Source organism: Notolabrus celidotus, chromosome 9 (genome assembly GCF_009762535.1).
Source record: "Notolabrus celidotus isolate fNotCel1 chromosome 9, fNotCel1.pri, whole genome shotgun sequence".
Classification (NCBI taxonomy): domain Eukaryota; kingdom Metazoa; phylum Chordata; class Actinopteri; order Labriformes; family Labridae; genus Notolabrus; species Notolabrus celidotus.
Genome location: NC_048280.1, coordinates 33,428,281 through 33,450,950, shown reverse-complemented (window position 1 = coordinate 33,450,950; position 22,670 = coordinate 33,428,281). Strand labels below are relative to the sequence as shown.

The 22,670-nt window shown below is 40.3% G+C and overlaps 1 protein-coding gene across 1 annotated transcript; it reads right to left on the bottom strand.

Moving 5' to 3' along the window:
• Positions 1-197: 197 nt before the first annotated feature.
• Positions 198-18,032, bottom strand: LOC117819135 (folylpolyglutamate synthase, mitochondrial-like). Its single transcript, XM_034692375.1, has 15 exons — positions 17,811-18,032; positions 17,564-17,692; positions 13,705-13,758; positions 13,561-13,625; positions 9,234-9,348; positions 9,060-9,137; positions 8,867-8,928; positions 8,638-8,740; positions 8,195-8,272; positions 4,860-5,016; positions 4,634-4,714; positions 4,164-4,311; positions 3,812-3,881; positions 3,665-3,728; positions 198-707 (listed from the first exon to the last, which is right to left on the bottom strand). The coding sequence occupies exons 1-15, from the start codon at positions 17,856-17,858 to the stop codon at positions 394-396; spliced, it is 1,566 nt and encodes a 521-aa protein (XP_034548266.1). The 5' UTR covers positions 17,859-18,032; the 3' UTR covers positions 198-393.
• Positions 18,033-22,670: the final 4,638 nt, after the last annotated feature.

The window sequence follows — 22,670 nt, the reverse complement described above, 5'->3', positions numbered from 1 at the left end:
GCTGTCCGGCGGTCCTGCTCTGCTGTGGTGGAAGTCCTGTCCTGGTGGAAGACAGTGCAGAGGTTTTAAATGATATACTAGTGAAACTCTTTACCCTCACTGAAACTTAAATATACTTGGCCCTTATTTAGGGAGAAATTTCCTCACAGAGTATTCAGTTGGAAGTATTTATAATAGAATATGAAACAGCAGAGGGGTGAATATGAAAATGTGCACTTTACTTTAACGGTACATGTCAAACAAAGTCAGTCACTCAAAGGATTGTTAGAGATACATGGTCTTCTCCACAGCAGACACACTGAAGCTCTGTGACACTGAAGATACAGGAAAAAAACAGAAAAATATTAAAGTCAAGTTTTAATAAAATCCTTGCAGGAGAAAGTCTCTGATCCTCTAAGAGTCCAGAGCAGGTTCCAGATGTCTGAGCGCTCCTCCCACCAGGTACAGACTGCCGGTCACCAGCACAGAGACCTGACCCCCCTCTCTCATCCGGTCCAGGGCCTCAGTGGACTGCAGCTGCTCCGTCTGTCTGATCCAATGGAGGGCGCTGAGGATGCAGGGAAACACGAGGCTGCGACTCACAGACCTAGCCACCAGATGGCGATGTTGCGGGTGTAATGTTTCTGATGAGTTCAGGGTCTGCCAGATTCTCAGGTTGTCTCTGCAGCGAGCTGTGTGCACACATTCACTGCTGCTGTGCTGAGCTGCTGCAGAGGAGCAGAGATACATGACAGACATGTTGAATCAGCATGAGGAATAATTGTTGGCTTCTGTTTGCAAGCATAGAAATTGTCAGTCATACATTTTTCACCTTCATGATCACCAAAATATAACTTTCTTCTTAACTTACTATAATAGGTGTTTGTTGTTTTTTCAAAGTTTAGGTTTATCCAATCACAGGAGTGCTCTGGCATCTGATGGGACCTTTGACACACTCAGCATCCATCAGTTCAAACTGATTGTTTGAAAAATCTCTAAATCCTATAAACAATAAATGTCTGATACTTCCTGGATGAACATCAGATTTCACTTCCAGAAGATTCAAAGTGTCATCATTCAGATGTTAGTCTGAAGAAGCTGTACCCTCATTTATCAGAACCCTGAATGATCCAGACTTTATCATAAAGTCTGCTGCAGGTGGAAACTTATGATCTGTGTTTATCCTTTATAGTCATGAGCCTTCATTGATACCATTTCCAGGTCTGGATCACACTTATTGATAAGTCAAGCTGTTGAGCTGAGCTGACTGTGACCTATAAGGCTATTAGAAGAGTAAATGATCCATTAAATGTTAGATATGTATAAGCATGTTTGCCCTTTTTGTATTTTATCTGTCCTTTCTTTGATACATGGTTTGTTTTTCTATTTATTTTATGTTGTAGATCTTTTTTTAAGGGCTTTTATTTTGAAGGTGGACTTGCCACTTACCTGTGGGAACAAGGGAGCAATTTTATCCTCCTTTTGGTGGTTTTGTTTTTTGTAATTGATGGTGTTTTGATCCTGAAAAGTTTATGGGACTTAATTTGTTTACTTGTAGTCTTGCAAGCCTAGCAGCTAACGGCTAGCCTACCCTAGCCTAGCTTTTTGTAGAAGAAGACCTGTGAGACCTAGGATTGTTATTTTTGTACTTTTCCATTTTAAGGCCTTCATTTATTTGTTTTCTGATGTATTTTATAATTTGCATTGTTTTTTTGGATGAGCACCGGATTTGTTTATTTTCAATGTTGTTTTAATCAGTTAAATGTCTTTTTTTAAGGACTTTTATTTTGAAGGCGGGCTTGCCACTTACCTTTGGGAACAATGGTGCAATTTTATCCTCCTCTTGTTGGTTTTGTTTTTTGTATTTAATGGTGTTTTGATCCTGAAAAGTTTATGGGACTTAATTTGTTTACTTGTAGTCTTGCTAGCCTAGCAGCTAACGGCTAGCCTACCCTAGCCTAGCTTTTTGTAGAAGATCTGTGAGACCTAGGATTGTTATTTTTGTACTTTTCTATTTTGAAGGCGTTCATTTATTTATTTTCTGATGTATTTGATTATTAAATTTTTTTGTATGAGCAACAGATTTTTTTATTTTCAATGTTGTTTTAATCAGTTAAATGTCTTTTTTTAAGGGCTTTTATTTTGAAGATGGGTTTGCCACTTACTTGTGGGAGCAAGGGTGCAATTTTTTCCGCCTTTTGGTGGTTTTGTTTTTTTGTATTTAATGGTGTTTTGATCCTGAAAAGTTTATGGGACTTAATTTGTTTACTAGTAGTCTTGCTAGCCTAGCAGCTAACGGCTAGCCTACCCTAGCCTAGCTTTTTGTTGAAGAAGATCTGTGAGACCTAGGATTGTTATTTTTGTACCTTTCTATTTTGAAGGCCTTCATTTATTTATTTTCTGAGGTGTTGCATTATTTGCATTTTTTTTGGATGAGCACTGGATTTGATTATTTTCAATGTTGTTTTTAATCAGTTAAATGTCTTTTTTTAAAGGGCTTTTATTTTGAGGTGGGCTTGCCACTTACCTGTGGGAGCAAGGGTGCAATTTTTTCCTCCTTTTGGTGGTTTTGTTTTTTGTATTTAATGGTGTTTTGATCCTGAAAAGTTTATGGGACTTTATTTGTTTACTTGTAGTCTTGCTAGCCTAGCAGCTAACGGCTAGCCTACCCTAGCCTAGCTTTTTGTAGAAGAAGACCTGCGGGACGTAGGATTGTTATTTTTGTACTTTTCTATTTTGAAGGCCTTCATTTATTTATTTTCTGAGGTGTTGGATTATTTGCATTTTTTTTTGGATGAGCACTGGATTTGTTTTTTTTCAATGTTGTTTTAATCAGTTACATTTTGCATTGTTTTCAGCAGTTACTGAACTTGATTAACACAAATGTGGTTACAGTATTTAAATGCTTTTAACTTGTCTTGTGTTAATCAGAATCAGAAATACGAGGGGAAATTCAGTCATTACAGTTGCTCATATACACAATAAGTAAGAATGTCAAATAATATTAATAGAACAAAGTAATTACTAAGATATGAATACAAATACAATGAAAATAATGATAATAAATGTAAGTAGAGAAGACAAAATATGTAGAAAATACATGGTTGAAGTCTCAGGAGATCAGGAAGAGGGCACTCCGGTGGTCTTTCTGGAGTCTGGCTATGGCAGCGTTGAGACAATGTTGTAGATATTATATTTTAATTTTGGTTCATTGGTAATATACATATTCTGTTTGTCTTGTCTTGTACAGCTGTAACAGTGTGATTGTGAAATAGCTGCACGGCTATCAGGAAAATAAAGATGTCATAAAATACAGCTGTAACCAGTTAAACTGTCTGTCTAGCTGGGGACGTTACAATGAGCTCTCACCTCTGTCTCTCTCAGCTTCAGAGATTATTGGTGACAGTAATACATTTTGACTTTATTTTCATCCTATTTATAATAATATGCATTCGTGTACAATACCTGTGCATGTTGAGGCTTTTTAATTACACAGTCAACCAAAACCTGAGGGCACCAAATATTTACCAAACTAATAATTACAAGTATGTGTTTCTTGCTACCCCGCCTGCAACAGGACATTGCTTTGCTTTGCTGCTGGAGAAGCTGTCCAGAGTTGTTCGACACTTGTCGTCCCTCTTCAAAGATCACAAACTAACCCTCGAAAGTCATCGTCTTATCTCACCTGAGCCGCCTGCAGGTGTGTCAGAGATGTTCGGGCAGAAGAGCGCGTAGTCGAAGTGACAGGGCTGAAAGTCACACAGAGACAGAGCGTGAAGGCCCGCACAAACTTCATTTTAAAAAGAAATACTGCAGCTTGTGTTTTCCTCACCAGCAGCAGTCTGAGTAAAGCAGCAGAGTCTCTCTCTCCTGTTGTGTTGAAGAGCAGGACTCTGATGTTTCTGCAAGACAGAAAGAGAACTGACTGACTCCTTCTTCAGAGAGGTACTAAAAATATAAACACAAACTGTTACAACAAGGTAACACTTGATCTATTTTAAGGAGTGTTGTTTTTAAGAGCTCTCTTCAAATGTGACTATTAATAGTCACATGAGCACATTGTCTTGCGGAGTTCAGCCAGGACTTTGGATTTTGTGATATGTGCCTGAATTTCAGAGGTGAAAAGCAACCTTGAATTTTGCATCGTGCACTAATTCAAACTGTTCTGTGTTCGTGTAACATACGTGGTCTTGTTTCTGTGCAGCGTCTCCTGTCTGAACCAGCTCACACAGGCCTGCATGCTGTCTGAGGTGTGAGCTCCGTCCAGGTAATAAGTGACAGAACCTCGCCTCAGCTTCTGGTTTCGTCCCAACCACTCGGTCTCCTGCAGACCTGAGAGGAAAAAAAACATCCTCCAGTCATACCTTCAGAGCCTTCAGTCAGGCTTTGAACTTTGTGACGAGAGAATCTGGAGCGACTAAAATGAGTGTCCAATTTAAAAAAACAAGACGCTCTTAAAGAAGAATTATATGTCTGCTGTCATCTCAGAGATAAATTTAACTCTCACACACCTGATCTCATACAATCCTGAGCAGTTCCCTCATTCTAATAATCAGCCACACAGATAGAACATGTCCCTCCTCTTTTTTAATCTGAACAGTCAAATCTGCATTTTTATCAGCCAAATCCAGATGATGAACTTTCGTAAACTTGCCTGTCAGCATGTCTGAGCTGGGTTGAAAGATGTCCGCCTGTGATCCAGGTCTGCAGGAGGACAGAGCAAAACTGAGATCATCTGTAAGAGGTGAACATGGTTTAAATAAACTTAAACAACCAGAGAAGTCTGAAAACCACAGACGGAAATAAAAAAAAAACACACCTACAGCAGTCAGTTTTTTCTCACTGAACATATCTAACTCTTATTTTAATAAAACACCTACCTCCTCTCTCCCGGGCCTCGTGGCGTTGCAGCCAGCTGTGGCTGAGCTGCAGGGCGAGCGATGCATTTGCGTGGTGATGTTTTCCTGCCAGTCCCAGACTCATGGGGCCAACCAGAGCTTCATACTGATCCAGCTCAGGACAGACCAACAGAGCACTCTGTGCAGGACAAAGACGGTGTTACACCACATGTTATTGTCTCGACTCGGTTCTATTCACTTAGAGCTTTAAGAGTTCCTCTACTTTGTCTCCACTTCAGACAGAGTCTGCTCACTGATGCTCGGTGCAGGCTCAATGATCATTTCTTAATTCAAAGAAACCAGATCTCTGTTTTTAAATGTATTGTTATCGGGTTTTTTTATTCTTTATTTAGTGCTTCATCCAAGGTTCAAAGCCACATAAACAACAAAAATAATTTAGATTTAGAGAATTAAGTCTTAACTTTACTTGAATTGCTGCGCGACACGGACACATTGACGCACAAGTATGTGGTGCTCATGTCTGCGTCAGCCCCTGCTGCGTGGGGGCAATGCAGAAGTAGTCCAGTCTTAACCCTGAGAACCAATGGGAAACTCAGCACAGCAACTTTTTTGTAAAGTTTTAGTAATGGTCAGTTTCTTTCATGACGGTAAAGCCCATTTGCAAACCTGACAATGAATGAAAACATGTTTCAGAAAGGTAGAGCCTCTGAACAAGCTGCCATCTTCGACCATGAGTGAAAAGGTGTCGCCAACTTATTTCAGATATTTAAAAAATCAGGAAAAGGACCCTGTCTCGCTAATGAAGACTTCCTCTGACCAGTCATAGGTCACAGTCTTAAAGTGAACTCTCATCGTCGGCTCTTGTGGAACTTCAGGTAATACCAGTAACACACGAGGTGCGTTTTCACTGTCCATAACTATTTATGGACAAAATCCACAAAGAGCTGCTCCACGAGAGGCAGACGTTATCGAGTTATGCCAAAGAAGTGAGGCTAAAAAAGTTGGTTAAAGATGGTTCTAGACATGTCCTGAACTATGTGAGTATTGGAAAGCCTTCTTTTTTTAGCAATTTCTGACATCCTGGGCCTAAAGATTCAGCCATCCCCTCATTTAGCCATCTTTGGCAGAGCCCCGCTTGATTTAGCTACTACAAAAATCCTTGTGCTTTGGAAGTCTTCTAAACCACCTTTATTTAGAGTTTGGCTAAACGATGTTTTAACTCTGCTAAAATGGGAAAAGATAAAATTCACCATCAGGGGCTCATCGGATACATTTTATACCCACTGGAGGCCTTTATTTGATTATGTAGACCGCCTCCCTCCCAAGGAGTTGACCCCACCCCCCCATTGGAAACCTCTGCGCAGTGGAGGGTGGGCGCCTGGAGCCGACACGGGTCATATGGGCAATGCTGGCTGATTTAGACTGTTTCTGACTGGGATGCGAGCAGCAAACAAAACTAATATCAAACTTCTCATGAACTACATCTGACCTCCATAATACTGACTCACTCCCACATTTTAAATCCAAACTCAAAACCCATCTGTTTAAACTGGCTTACTCCATCTGACCACAACTCCTCTGTCCATTCACTTCAAACTTTTTAAATTGTGTTTTATTTACTGTTTGCTATTTAAACTCTGTTTGTTTCTAATGTTGTAAGGTGACCTTGAGTGCCAAGAAAGGCGTCTATAAATAAAATGCATTATTAGTATTATTATTATTATTATTATTATTATTATTATTATTATTATTATTATTATTATTATTATTATTATTTTAAAGGTTCAGCTGTCTGCTAACAGTGAGTGATTCCTCATGTAATCCTCAAACATGAAATAGTTCAATCCAGGGTAGTTTTGTTTCAGAACTAAAAAACGCCTTCTCTCTTTTTACCATGGTGCGGTCTGGGTGCGCCAACCCTCCACTGCGCAGAGGTTTCCAATGGGGGGGTGGGCGCCTGGAGCTGACACGGGTCATATGGGCAATGCTGGCTGATTTAGAACTATTACTAACAAAACTAATATCAAACTTCTCATGAACTACATCTTGTATTTCTATTAATTGATTGATTAATTAATTAATTAATTAATTAATTAATTTATTTATTTACTTACTTATTTATTTATTTCTGTACCACGTATTACTTGATTGTATTGTATTTTATTTTACATTTTGTTTTCCTAACTTGAGCTGGGGTTTGAGGGAGTGGGGTGGTGGGAGGGCAGTTGTGTGTGTGTGTGTTTAAAAACAGAAAAAGACTGTTAACTATTACACTGTTTTGGTTGTACTGGAATAATTCTGCAAAAACAAAAGAAAAAAAAAAGAAAAAAAAAAAGATGGTTCAAGTTATACTTCATAGAAGTCAAATCAAAGACCGCACCGTGGTAAAAAGAGAGGAGGCGTTTTTTAGTTCTGAAACAAAACTACCCTGGATTGAACTATTTCATGTTTGAGGATTACACGAGGAATCGCTCACTGTTAGCAGACAGCTGAACCTTTAAAATAATAATAATAATAATGCATTTTATTTATAGGCGCCTTTCTTGGCACTCAAGGTCACCTTACAACATTAAAAACAAACAGAGTTTAAATAGCAAACAGTAAATAAAACACAATTTTAAAAGTTTGAAGTGAATGGACAGAGGAGTTGTGGTCAGATGGAATAAGCCAGTTTAAACAGATGAGTTTTGAGTTTGGATTTAAAATGTGGGAGTGAGTCAGTGTTGCGGAGGTCAGGTGGGAGAGAGTTCCAGAGCTGGGGAGCAGAGCGGCTGAAGGCGAGCAGGGGGGACAGTATGGAGGAGGTCAGAGAGATATGGAGGGGCGAGGTTGTGTGTGGATTTGAAGGTGAGGAGAAGTATTTTGTAGTTGATCCGCTGTGTGATGGGGAGCCAGGTGGAGGGGACGGAAACCAGACTGGAATTGTTCATATAAATTATTGCAGAGTAGATGGGTATGGAGTTGAGCGGCAACTGATTTTTCAAGAATTTTGGAGATGAATGGAAGATTTGAAATGGGACGGAAATTATTGAGGTCGGTGGGATCTGAACCAGGTTTCTTGAGTATTGGAGTTACAGCGGCTGTTTTGAGGGAAGAAGGAACAATTCCAGTGGTAGGGGAGGAGTGAATAATGTCAGAGATGAGAGGGGACAGAGAGGGGAGGCTGGCCTTTACGAGGACAGTAGGAAGTGGGTCCAATTTGCAGGTTGAGGATTTGGATTGTTGAATGAGTTCGAATCTCAGATCATCATGGTTTCATTGATCCAACCCCCGTCATGCAATGCTTGATATGTTCTGTTGTATTGGATGCACATTATAAACATTTCGCAAGATAAAGATGTGCACGGCCTCCTCACCCTCAGCTCTTCAGCTCTGAGCTGCAGGACTCTCAGAGGGCCGGGTTTCTGTCTGACGGTGAACGCAGGGACACCTGGCTGAGGACAGAGGCGGACATCACAACTGTTGTTCACTTTGTCAACATGCTCACAGTTACAGTCAGCTCAGCTCTAGTGCTCCGGTCTAATATATATATAATGAACTGTGGAAGAAAGCTTTCCAAATCTCTGCCTCTCAGAAAAGGAATAAAATGCAGAAAATGTTAAAAACTCAAATTTAACCTTGAGCTCTTTAAGGAAATCAAAGATTATATTTTTACGCTCCTTTGTCAGGCTACATTTGTCTTTCTCTCTGCTGTACTCTGGTCTTTGTAACAAACACATGTCTATAGTGATGAAATAAACTGATTACAGTGAATACAATTAAAAAACATGGACAGTTTTTTAGTAAAAGTTTGTTTAACCTTGAATATCCCGGCTTTCTGAAATGCGATCTTCTCCAGAGTGTCTCCGAGCAGACTGCAGTGATCGAACCCAAGAGCTGTGATCCCACACACCCACGGCTTCCTGGTGACCACACACAATGACACATCAGCAAAAAACCCATTCCCTTTCTAAGAAAAACAACTGAGTCATGAATGTTTTCTTTACTTGTTTCAACCCATCACTAAGGCTCTTACCTTAAAACATTACCTGATAATGTTTGTGCAGTCATACTGCCCCCCAATGCCAACTTCCATCACTGCTAAATCAACCTGCATCAAAAGAGATGCAAATGATTAGAAATAATAAATGGCATTGTCAAACATCTTAACATGTGTTTGTGTGTATCTGAGTGTCAGTGTGTGTTTGTGTGTATTTGTGTGTCAGTGTGTGAGCAGCTCACCCGCTCCTGCAGGAAGACGTGGAAGGCCAGCAAGGTGAGGAGCTGGAAGTAGAAAGGCATAGAGCCTCCGTGGACGTCCTGAGGATTCAAAACATGGTGTTTTGCGTTGGAAGAGGTTTCAACAACCTGACCCTAACCCTCACCATTTACTGCTCCCCTCAGACCAGAGCCTACCTTTGAGTCCTCTAGCTGCTCGTACGTCTCCCAAAAGTACTTGGTGAAAAGCTGCTTGCTGATTGGCCATCCGTTGATACGAATCCTTTCTCTGACATGAACCAAGTGTGGAGAGCTGAGGGCAGAAACGCAGAGTGTTAGCTGATGATTAAACGTTCTCTTTATGTAGCCACATCCAAAAGCAGGTTCTGCTTTATCATCAATTGAGCTTAAAGATGACATTAATCTATAAAATGATCTATTTTGTTGTCCTGTTACCTTCTGACACAGTTACCATCTTAAAGTCCTGTTGTAGTCGACATGGATAATGGATGTATGGCTGTTTTTAGCATACATCCATCATCGATGAGTATTTCGGATCTAAACGCTCTTTAAACGGTCGGGAGTCTGTATATGATGTGTTATTTTGAAATTTGCAGATGTTGCATGCGATCCTGGTGCCTGACTTCCTGTCCAGGTCGTTCTTTTCTGTGCTGATTGACGCGTGCTCCGTCGAAAAAAGACTTCACGCGTATCTAAAGCGTAGCGGCGCGGGGGCACGCTCCCGAGACGGAGCTGAGACGCGCCACGGTGCTCCCTGTGGACCCTAGAGCATTGATTAGAATGGGAACGAAATGCAATGCTACCAAGCGGCAACCTCCGGTCTCAAACAATGGAGCCCATGCTGAAGTGTTATAAAATGGAGCGACGCCTGCGAGCTAGTTCAGGCAGACAACTCGAGCTGCAATGCCATACACGTCACATGTCCCACTCTCATAACCATCATCCAATCCTGCCCTCTGCCTCTCAAATTGGCGGTCTATTTAAACTGGGGAAATTCTCCCATCTCTCCCTCTGCCTGTCAACGCCTCTGCTGCTGCATGCCACTGCTGATATTTGATTCTTCCCCGCCGCCTTACCCAGCTTCCACCTGCAGGCTCCGGGGGGGGGGGGGGGGGGGGGGGGTCAGAGTTGTCTGACTGAACTGCAATACATGGAGAATCCACTTGAGGCTGGCTGCAGAAACACCGGAAACCCCATAGGCATGAATGGGAAAAAGAGGATCTTTGCAGCATTAATAAACATGTTTACAGCCTGGTTCAAAAAACAGCTTGGCCCAAAGAAGCTAATCTCTCTATCGACACACACTGTACAGGGGGTGAATTTTTTTCTAATATGACGGTTCATGAGATTTTAAGATTCAGATTTTTGCCCAAATAAGGACATGACTGACGTGACTCCCGGACGGGAACACATAGCTGTTGGCTAGGAGGCTCACACTACGTCACACTCTGCCTGGTTGAGTTCCACATTTCCAATATGGCTGCCGCCTTCGATTGGCTTCATAACAGCGCTCAGGAACAGACGGGGGACGTCACGGATACTACGTCCATATCTTATACAGTCTATGAATGCGACGCATCCTGTGGATTTTGGGGGTCACACTTTCATTTCCAACGAGCTGAGATAATTACCATACATCTGCACATCATTACAGCACCGTTATATTAACGTCCATCGGTTATAGTTAACAATTTACCACTCAATGTCACTGTTGTTTCTTCAAACAACAGATGAATTACCAACATATCAAAATGCTTTGACATATTTTACCTTTATGTCTCTGTTTGTCAAGTAACGGTAGTTACAGCAGTGATGATTAGCCGTTAGCTTGTTTGGAGGCAATGAGGCTCACAGGAGTTATCATTGAAGCAAACACCCCATTAAGAAATAGCTTTTCACTGATTGAGCAAATCACATCAAAACGTCATATCTGTGAGAGTACTTTAGTTAGGTTGGATGTTACGGTCTACTATTTAAGATGAACCTTACGTCCCTGTGGTGAAACCATAGACTGTATGAAATATGGACGTAGTATCCATGACGTCACCCATCTGTTTCTGAAGAGCTGTTTTGAAGCCAATTGTCGGTGGGAGCCATATTGTTGCTGTTGAACGATTATGATGTAAAGAGGTGGAGTTTGAGCCTCCTCGCCAACAGCTACAGTGTTCCCGCCTGTCAATCAAGTCAGCTGTGTCTCTCATTGGAAGACATCTACAAAAACTACAATACGTACAGAACTCTGCTGCCCGGCTACTCACCCACTCCCGCTCCAGAGACCACATCACCCCTGTCCTTCAACAGCTCCACTGGCTCCCCGTAAAACAGCGCATCCATTTCAAGATCCTGCTCACTACGTACAAATCCCTCAATAACCTGCCCCCCCCCCCCCCCCCCCCCCCCCCCCCCCCCCCCCCCCCCCCCCCCCATACCTCACTGACCTTCTCCAGTACTACCACCCCTCCCGCCGCCTCCGATCCTCTGACTCCAACCTCCTCACTCCCATTACCAAATCCAAGCACCGTACCTTGGGGGACCAGGCTTTTGCCATAGCCGCCCCCACCCTCTGGAACTCTCTCCCCCCACACATCCTTGCTTCTGACTCACTTCATTCATTTAAGAAACAGTTAAAAACATACCTTTTCAAACAGGCATTCCCCACACATTAATTATTCCACCTTTTCCCTTCTCATCTGCTTGTCTTATATGTCTTTATTGTATTTATTTAGTGTCTCTCTTGTGAAGCATCTTTGAGTTATTGAAAAGCGCTATATAAAACTAAGGTATTATTATTATTATTATTACTTGTAATCTTAAAGGTGACATATTACGCTTTTTTCATCAATACATATTGGTCTAAGAGGTCCCCAAAACATGTCTTTAAAGTTTATGCTCAAAAAATCTGATTTTGGCATGCCTGAAAAACCCTCTTCTTCAGCCCTTCTCAGAACAGGCTGTTTTCTCTCTGACCACGCCCCCTCAGGAAGTGGATGTGGCCTCGGCTCTCCAGCACGTTGATCTAATGTTTACATGTTGGCTGAATATACACGGCTGCTCACAGACCCGCATTACTAACCCTCTGAATCTGATCCAGAATCTGATCCTGATGGAGAGGCGCCTGCAGCAGGACCTTTCTGAACCACTGGTCACAGATTTAGTGTTTCTTGTTGTTTTATTTGTCAGTATGTCGACGTGTGTCTTGGTACACAGCTACAAACATGTAGCTATGTGGCTATGCTAACTAGCGCTAGCACTTTTCCATGAAAAATAAAAATCATCCACTAGATCTTCAAATCTGCAGACGTGGGGAGTAAAACCGACCTTTGTGTTTATTAAGACAGCCTACAACTAGCATGCCTCCCTCCTAAGCTCCTTGTTAGCACACATGTGTGCAGGGAATGAAAAACAGAGGAGGGGTTGAGTTGTATTTTATACAGTCTATGGGCTGAACAAGCTCCAAGCTCTGACTTCTCTTACAGACTGGATGTCGTTGTGACGTATGAAAAACACTGAAAACTGAGACGGCTGGTTTCAGCACACATTTACAGAAAGGTGGAGAAATCAGAACAGGGGCAGAATGGATTCTTTTCATTATCAGGGGGTTTGTAGACATGCCAGGGAAACATGTTTCAGGTAGAGAACCATTAAAAAGTCCATTTTGCATGATTTGTCAACTTTAATATCTTTGAAATTGCCGCGTTAAAAAAAAAATCACCCCCCTAACAGTGTGTGCCGATCGAGAAATGCGCCATCCAGACTAAACTCGTCTTCTGAACCAGCCTGTAAACATGTTTATTTCTGCTGTAAAGATCGTCTTTTTTTAAATTGGTGTGTATGTGGTTTCCGGTACTTCTGGAACCAGCCTCAAGTGGATCCTCGATGAACTGAAGTTTTTAGCACTTCCGCATTGGACTCATATTATTAGACCGGAGGTTGCCGCTTGGTGTAACCAAACTATGACATACATTGAAGCAAGTCTCAACGTACAGTTTAGGGACTTTACACCCTAACTGAGGACTCAACTTATGCAGAGCTGGTGATCCTCCACACACAGGTGGTTTTCAGTGTATCACCTCTGAAGCAGTTCACAGACTCCATCTATCGCCTTTCGTACCCAAAACAATCCTGAGATAAACCTCTACTATCTCTCAGAGCGGCCGGATCTTAACAGTCGTGATGGTTAAATATTAATTATTAGAGAGTAAAGTTCAGATTCAAACTGATGAATGAGATAAAAGCTGTTCAGTTTTAACCTCTGTGTTTTTAAATGTGTCACTGTTATATGTTTCTGTTATTATGGATTAATCATTAGTGCAGCATTGAGACCTTCCCCTGGACTGATTCTTTGCATTAGCATACCACAGTCTGCACACTTCAATAGCTTGTCAGGATCATTCAATGCTAATGCTACATACTGTGAGAACTTGTTTTATGTAACATGTCTTTAAAGGTAAAATCTCTTTCTGAAGGCAAACAGAGTAGTCAGTAAACCTGTGTCGTGACTTACCTGTAAAATCCCGTCTTAAAGCCACAGCTCCTGAGGACTCTCTCAGTGAAAGCACATGTTGATCCCTGAAAGGAGGAAGTAGTGTTTCATCAGAGTGTTTTTTTTATTATTATTATTAAAGATGAAGGTTTGTATGTCTCGTACCTTTCCTTTGGTCCCTGTCACATGGATTATGTTGAGTTTGTGCAGATCATCCACCTGGAGAAGATAACAAATGACAGTAGTGATAAATACAGAAATCAAAGAATCACTGATATCTTACATTTTGGCTCTTTAGCTCCAGTCCAGGCAGACGGCAGTCACCTTAGTGCAATCAATCAATCTTTATTTATATAGCACCAAATCACAACAAACATTATGTGAAGACTCTTTCCAAACAGAGCAGGTCTAGACCTGACTCCATGTTCTATTATAAACAAAGACCTAACATCAAGACAGGATAAGATCCAGTCCCATCTTACAGACAGGACTCAGTCTGATTTCATCTTAATCCACCATGAGCAGAGCACTTTGCAGCATTTAGCAAGTTACAGTGGCAAGGACAAACTTCCATTAACAGGCAGAAACCTCCAGCAGGACCAGACTCATGTTAGACACACATCTGCTGAGACCGTATTGGAGAGAGAGGGATAGAGGGAGATGAAGAGAGAGAGAGATGATAGTGGTGAGATGGATAGTAGTAGTTGTAGCAGCTGGAGTCTGGCACGTCCACAGCAGCAGAGATCCAGAGGAAGCTACGAGACAAGGGAGCTCAGGGACTCCAGAAAGGACTAAGAAAAGAGAGAAGAGAGGGAGACCAGAAGAAAGGAAAAGTGGAGAATAAATGGTGAAAGAATGACAGAAGGGAAGGATGGGATAAGAAAAGGAGACAGAGAAAGAAATCAATCAATCAATGGAAAAAAAAAAACAAAGGAAAGAAAGGAAAGAAGGGCAGAAAGTAAGGAAAAAGGAAAGAAAGAAAGAATGAATGACAGACCCAAAAAAGGAATCTACGGCAGAGATCCAGAGGAACCTATGAGACAAGGGAGCTCAGGGACTCCAGAAAGGTCTAAGAAAAGAGAAAAGTGAGGGAGACCAGAAGGAAGAATAAGAGGAGAATAAATGGTGAAAGAATGACAGAAGGAAAGGATGGGATAAGAAAATGAGACAAAGGATGAAGAAACATGGAAAGCACAAAGAAAGAAAGAAAGAACGAAAGAAAGAAAGAAAGAAAGAAAGAAAGAAAGAAAGAAAGAAAGAAAGAAAGAAAGAAAGAAAGAAAGAAAGAAAGAAAGAAAGAAAGACCCAAAAAGGGAATCTATGGCAGAGATCCAGAGGAACCTACCATACAAGGGAGCTCAGGGACTCCAGAAAGGTCTATGGTTAGTAACTTTAATGGGACAGGAAGAGTTAAAGTTAGAGGCATTAAACAGACAGAGGAGAGAGAGGGAAAGACAGGATCCCAGTGTGTCAGTCTAAGCCTATAGCAGCATAACTAAGAGCTGGTCCAAGCCTGATCCAGCTCTAACTATAAGCTTTATCAAAAAGGAAAGTTTGAAGCCTACTCTTAAAAGTAGAGAGGGTGTCTGCCTCCCAGACCCTGACTGGTAGATGATTCCAAAGGAGAGGTGTTTGATAATTGAAGGCTCTACCTCCCATACTTCTTTTAGAGACTTTAGGTATGATGAGCAGGCCTGCATGTTGGGAGCGTATTGTTCACAACTTTATAAATGCTCTATAGTGACACGCAGGATTACAACATGGTTTACGTTTTAGTATTCAGCACATACAACCTGACAGAGGTTGTTCACACCTGGTTTCATCATATGGATTGAGATCTGGTTACTTAATCTACACATGGAGGTGGTCTGGGAGGGATTAGCCCACCTCAGTCTGGCCGTGAGTCGATTCTCTCTCTCTTACTTCTCATGTCATTCTAATGTGTTTGATGATGTAGTTTCTGCATTAAGTTTGCATGTGATCATTCTTCAGATCTTGTCTCTCCTGATTGAAATGTAGTAATTAAGCGCTCAGAAACATTCACTGGAGACACATTTGGAAATACATGATCATGCAAAGTGTGAGCACTCGTAAGTAAAGCTGAATCACCCACCGCTCATGTGTCCGTGCTAACTTGTTAGTTATTTACCTTTACAGTAACAGCAGCTTTTCTATGCTACCTCCATATCAGAGGAGTTTGTTTGAATTATACTCTTTAAAAAGAAGCCAATAAGTAATTGTTTCTGTTCTCTAACTTTTCTTTTTGTTTTGATTGTTTTTGTTTTCTCTTTAATCTTCACTGTGAAGTTGGACTGCACATTTTTTTTGCTCTTATCCCTTTTATTTGATATTCTTAAAATTATTATTATTATTATTATTATTATTATTATTATTATTATTTTATTTTTTTTTATTATATTTTTATTTGTATTATTATTATTAGTAGTAGTAGTATCATTATTATTATTATTATTATTATTATTATTGTTATTATTAGTATTAGTAGTAGTATTACCATTATTATTAGTAGTAGTAGTAGTAGTAGTAGTATTACTATTATTATTATTATTATTATTAGTAGTAGTAGTAGTAGTAGTATTACCATTATTATTATTATTATTATTATTAGTAGTAGTAGTAGTAGTATAACCATTATTATTATTATTAGTATTATTATTATTATTAGTAGTAGTAGTAGTAGTAGTAATAGTAGTAGTAGTAGTAGTAGTAGTAGTAGTAGTATTATTATTAGTAGTAGTAGTAGTAATAGAAGTAGTAGTAGTAGTAGTAGTAGTAGTATTACCATTATTATTATTATTATTAGTAGTAGTAGTAGCAGTAGTAGTAGTAGTAATAGTAATAGTAGTAGTAGTAGTAGTAGTATTACCATTATTATTTTTAGTAGTAGTAGTAGTATTACCATTATTATTATTAGTAGTAGTAGTATTACTATTATTATTGTTATTAGTAGTAGTAGTAGTATTACCATTATTATTATTATTATTAGTAGTAGTAGTAATAGTAGTATTAGTATTAGTAGTAGTATTACCATTATTATTATTAGTAGTAGTAGTATTACCATTATTATTATTATTAGTAGTAGTAGTAGTATTACCATTATTATTATTAGTAGTAGTAGTAATAGTAGTATTAGTATTAGTAGTAGTAGTAATAGTAGTATTAGTATTAGTATTAGTATTACCATTATTATTATTATTAGTAGTAGTAGTAATAGTAGTATTAGTATTAGTAGTAGTAGTAATAGTAGTATTATTATTAGTATTAGTAGTAGTATTACCATTATTATGATTAGTAGTAGTAGTAGTAGTAGTATTAGTATTAGTATTATATTTCTGACTTATTTATTTTAAAACAGTGAATTCCAATTAAATTATAATGTATATTACTTATTTTTCTGTATCTTTATTCCCATTATTTTCAGATTTTTTTTTTAAAAAAAGGGCAAAAATGAATTTAATTTGACTGTAAGAAATACAAATATCATTATAAATAAAATAAAATAAAAAGAAGCCCAAAAACATATATTTTCAGAATAGCTATAAAGAAGCTATGGCTTCATAAAACACTTTGATTCACACATACTCATTGTCCCATTGTCATTGTCTTCCTCTGGAGTTGTTTATACTTTCCTTCTTGTTATAATAAAACACTATTACACATGTCTGCATACATAGTTATTTTCCTTACTGTAAACAAAATACAAAGACGTGTGCTGCATTTCTCATTTCTTGCTGTTTTTTGCTGAGTTTTTAGTGGTTTTAACACCTGTGCTCCGTTTAATACTGAGAGTGTGCCAAACATGGAGAGCCACTTTAATATGTGGGTTTTAAACTCAGCCCTGAGGTTAACCTCAACTATTCCCATTTTAGAAACCTTGCTGGTAGTAAACAGGCCGGGTGTGTTTGAGTGCTGCTCGGTGGCGTCTGAATCAAACACAATAAGAAGAGTTTAAACCTCATGTGTATGAAGATGGATTAAATAAATGTCATGTTTGTGCACATACAGCGATGCCCGTGCGTTGGAGGTATCCCTGCATGTCCTGCAGCTGCAGACCTGGATTCTCCTGACGTGCTTGTATCCGCTCAGACACTAAGGGTTTATTCTGCAGAGTGTTCAGGACACACATAGCTCCCTGAGAACACACATAGAGACACCATAAAAGACTGAAATGCACAGAGAAACGGGAGTATTCTCCTTCATGATCATACAACATAAGCAAACTCAACTTAACATGTTTGAATAACACTCACCTGAAAAGTTTTGGTCCTGTTCAGGACAGCAGGTAGACCCAGAACCATGTTCGCGAGGCCTTATCAGGGACTGAACAGACTCTCACTTCTATATAGAAACTACAAACATGTGTTTAAGATCCGTCTGAAGACTATAAAACGAGCAGACTCAGAGATAATCTGTCTCTGTGGCATCTCGACACATGCTGAGAAACACTGAGATCAGGATCCTGTCCTGTGTTTTTCAGCACGAGGCGACTGTTTGAACAAGATCTCAGTACATTTATAACCTGATGTAAGTAAGTGAGGGCCGGAGCAGCCAAAACAGTTATCTTACAGGTTAATCATTTCCAAACTCAGCACTGCAGACTGATCTGAACCTAGCTCTGTCACAATGTGTTTCAGAGGAAGAACAGGGAAGTTTTATCTTCAAACAAAAGACAATAAAGCAAGTCAAGTAACAAGTCTGCATGCAAGGTGATTTCTGAGGCAGCTGGTTATTGGGTTTGTGCATTATTGTGTTAATGTGTGTGGATTTGAATGTCTCTGAGGTGAAATATCCTCTTGAAGTGCATTTTGACCAAGAGTTCTGGGGTCTTTTAGCCCCCAGAACTTCTTTACCCTGAACTAAAAGGTTCGTTTGCCCCCATTGTTGTCTGCGTTTCGACCGTCTGAAGTCCCAGGTAGATTGTGCAAATCAGGCCAGTGACGTATGGAGGAAATAAAAGTAAATGCACTACACCACCAGACCAGTAGAGGGCAGTAAAACAAAGTCGAATGCCATTCATCACCATAGAAGCAGACAAACAGGGAGGTATCATTATGAGCAACACAACAGTTAGCCTGTTAGCATGAAGAGACTCAGCTGGCGCTGTTTTAGATGGTGCTATATTTCATCACAGATGGATTCACTGAATCAACACGTGAGAGGAGATAAGCGCGAGTAGCAAAGACGTTTCAACACGGCTTTAAAATCCTTTTGAACTCAAAAAGCCGTGGCAGAGATCGGCCGGTGTTTTGGGTTAAACAGCGATCCTGTTAACTGGAGATTTTCAGCCCAACGCATCCCTCATAAAAGTCTTTAGATGATCATTAAATATCTGATAAGGATACTGAATCTTAAAACTCCCTCTGTGTTTCAACAGCTGTGTAAACTCCACAAACACTGACACGTTCAGCTGAAGGTCTCCAGTTTACAGGGTCACTTTTAAAACCGTAACACCGGGAGAGAAGCATTCACGGTGGGCTGAGAGAAGACTACTGTTACAAGCTGCTAAATCAAGAGAATCACAGCTTCTTCTTTTGAAAAGTACACACACATACAAAAAAGATAGAACAAATAAAAACTAATGAAAGAAAGAGAAATCAAGTGAATCACAGATGTGTGTGATGTTATTGTGGACGGCGGGCGGAATAAAAACACTGTGGTTAATCTACCAATCAGACACATTCAGCATTGCAGGCCCTGCCCCTCGAAAACCTCAGGACCTTTGAAAAGTATTTCCCATCTAGCAGGGGCTTTTCAGGGGGGAGATTATCTACCCCTGAACTACTTTTTCACTCTGGGTCCGTTGGTCGAAACGCACGTAGTTCCGGGGTAAAGTTCCTCCTGTTGAAAAACGCCTATGTTGTACCTGTAAGTTGATCAGAAATAAACCTCTGCTACGTCAGCTTTGTCAACACATCAAAGTTTGTAGCCTGTTGATTTTCAAATCCCTTTCTCTGTTGGTCCCAATTTACTAATTAAGGAAAAAGACAATAATGTTTAATTATCATTTCACAGCAGCAAATACTCACAATGAGTGACAGATTTGATTGTTAAAAATAAAGCAGGAGGAGATTTTTATGTCAGAAAATGCCACCATGAACAGTTCAAGATCAGCAAAGAGTTAAGAGGATTTTTTTTGTGCCTAAAAGAGGCAAAGTTCCCCACAGCAGCTTAAATGGCCCTTTACTTTGAAGGATTTTAATTTATTGTGAACACACATAGTCTGTATAATAAATGGATGTAGTATCGGCGACGCCAACCATCTGTTCCCGAAGCCCTGTTTTGAAGCCGATCGTTGGCGTGAGCAATATTGGTAATGAGTTTAGAGTTTTAGATCCGCTGCTCCTGCAGCCTGGAACCTGTTGCAGGAGAGGGTTTGAGTGAGCTTGTCTCTTTAAATGTGTTTAAAAGCAGACTGAAGGCTCTTGAGGAAGATGCTTCAGTTTGTAGATGCTTTGATGACTTTTGTTCTGAAATTCTGTTTGTAATGTTTTAGAATTATGTGTTGTTTGTCTGTAATTTTTCTGGAATGTGCTGCTGCTGATCTTGGCCAGGACACACTTGAAAAAGAGATTTTTAATCTCAATGTGGTTTTCTCCTGGTTAAATAAAATAAAATAAAAATAAAATAAAATGCTGAACTCAATCTAACTTCATCCTAGCCAGTGTGAGGTAAAGAGGCAGGCCTTATCCTCTTCGGACACAGCTATAGGGTGCCTGCCTGTCAATCAAGTCAGGCATGCCCTTAAATGGCAAAACTTGTAAGTTGAATATCTTCACAAATAACAAGTTATAAAAACTATATATTAAAAAATGTCACCCCCGTTTATTGTGTGTCAAGAGAGAAATGAGCTAAACTGTTTTTTGAACCAGGCTGTAAACATTTTCATTTCTGCTGTAAAGATCGTCTTCTTTGAATGGGTGTGTATGTGGTTTCTGGTGTTTCTGCTGCCGGCCTCAAGTGAACTACAGTTTTCAGCACTTCCATGGGCTTCATATTTTAAGACCTGAGGTTGCGGCTTGTGAATACACTTAATGGCTCTGTGAGGAGTTTTCATGTTGTGTTGATTCTGGTGCCCCCCTTTGGATTAAATCAGTAGTGTCTTTCCAGGATGAAGACTGCATTTCCCTCGAGCACCATCGCCCACTGTGGTAAAGATGGGGCTCTTGCCGAAGCGTGCATTTGTTGTGCATGCAAATTAATGGAATGTATACGTCTTTTTGATAATCCTGCTCCAGTATTGGCCATCATGTCAAAAGAAAATGATCTGAAGAACAAAAACTCCTCCTGCTTGATGACTTGCTTGATGACTGCACTGATGAACTTTACCTGCAGAGCTCTAAACAGAGACATTTTGGGGGGATGCACAAAGAGCGACTCAGATAATCTGACCTGAACATAGGAACTAAAATTCAGTGTAAATAAATAACTGATCTGATCCCTGATAATCTCATTTCACTGTGTTAGTCATGAAAAAGCATCAGGATGAGTGTGAGAGTATTTCAACATCAGTGAAAAACTACTCACTGTGCCTTTAAGGGTTATCTTTGTCTCGTTCTGGTTGTTGTTGTTTTGTGAGTCTCGGAAAATTCAACTTCATTCACAACAGGAAACGTTAAGCCCTTACCCCTGGACCCCCTCCTCCCCCCCTCGGGCCCCTGCTCCTGTGCCCCCTTCAGTAATCCCCCTGTGTCTGAACCACATGTGTGTGCAGATACTACAGAAAACCTAAAGCAGCACCTACACATGACAAACAAACCAAAATTATACAGTATGTGTTGTAAATAGCAGGGTGTTTTTACTGCAGTCTGAGAATGCCTTTAAAATTTTACATGCTTCAGCTCGGAGCTGAGACACTTTAACGGCCTGAGCTGCAAACTGATGGTTTGAGCTGAAGGTGTGGAGAGGAGGTGACGCTCAACAAGCCCAGGAAGGTTCAAAGCTTCGGTTCAGGAAACTCAGAAAGTCATACTGGAGTTTTAGTCGTTATTTAATAGCACGTCTTGTTTCCAGAACATGAGTGTGTCTCATTCCTAGTTTTTAAACCATCTCATACTCACACTCTGCACATCAGACGTCAGTCCACGGGGGTTCAGTGCTCAGGCTTCAGGGTGAGCATTGGAGACCGTTCACTGAGAGTCATTTCCTGTTTCTGTCACATGGGTTTCTCCAAAGCCCGGCCCCTGCAGGAGTCCAACATCAGGTGCTGGATCTGGTCACTCAAACAGACAGAGTGACTGCACACTCAGATTATGATCCATCTCCTCAGCCTCATAGTCATCAGATTAAAAACTGAATCCATTTCTTAAATCATCTAATCATCCAGACACATTCATGACTCCAATCTCAGGAGGTCTACCAAATCTTCTGATGAACAGAAATGTTAAGGACTTGTCTGTAAAACCATGAACCATAACAAACAGCTCCAGTTCCTCCTCTGTGAATAAAATCCACCGCCTGGCTGTGTGAGACAACTTGTGAACCCTTTCAAAACCACAGACGAGGGGAAGTCTTTAAATATGCTTCCTTTTAAAAAGGAATTATAATGAGTATAATTGCTGAGTTTAATGTGCACACTGTGTACAGGTTCCAGCGCCAGATATGGCACACACTGTGTGAAGAGGTAATGTTAAGTTATTGTGTTAAAATTCTCTCTGATATCAAAAAGTGAAAGCTGCCCTCCCTCCACCTGCACAGCTTACAGACAGGTGACCATGTGGTGAGATGCAGGTGGCTGGAGCCCTTCCAAGTCCAGTTCATCACTCACAGTGCCGTCAATGTTGCATAGCGAGTAACCTGGGTGCACACCAGCCACTACAAAAAGGTTCCACCTCCACGAACCAAGAGAAGGCGGAACAACAGCATCCAACCATCCAGCTACTGAGAACTCCCCGGTCTTCTTCAAAGTCTCAAGTCTTTGTAGTTTGTTGTGAATTGTTTAATTGTGATAACAAATACAGTGTTGATATTTTAATTTGTTAAATGATTTAAGTTTTATTCCTGATGTTGACAGGAAGTGCTTTTTGATTTTGAAGGACAAAAGTAACACGTCACTGTTTTTCCAACTGCTGACTTGATTTTTGATTAGGTGCTCAAGACCGTGATTTATCTTC

Coding starts and splice junctions, on each gene's coding strand:
- LOC117819135 (XM_034692375.1), bottom strand. CDS start 17,858: ATGGTTCTGGGTCTACCTGCTGTCCTGAACAGGACCAAAACTTTTCAG. Junction 13,759..17,563: donor TCCAACGCACGGGCATCGCT/GTATGTGCACAA, acceptor TATCTTCTCCAG/GTGGATGATCTGCACAAACT. Junction 4,715..4,859: donor CGAGGCCCGGGAGAGAGGAG/GTAGGTGTTTTA, acceptor CACCTCTTACAG/ATGATCTCAGTTTTGCTCTG.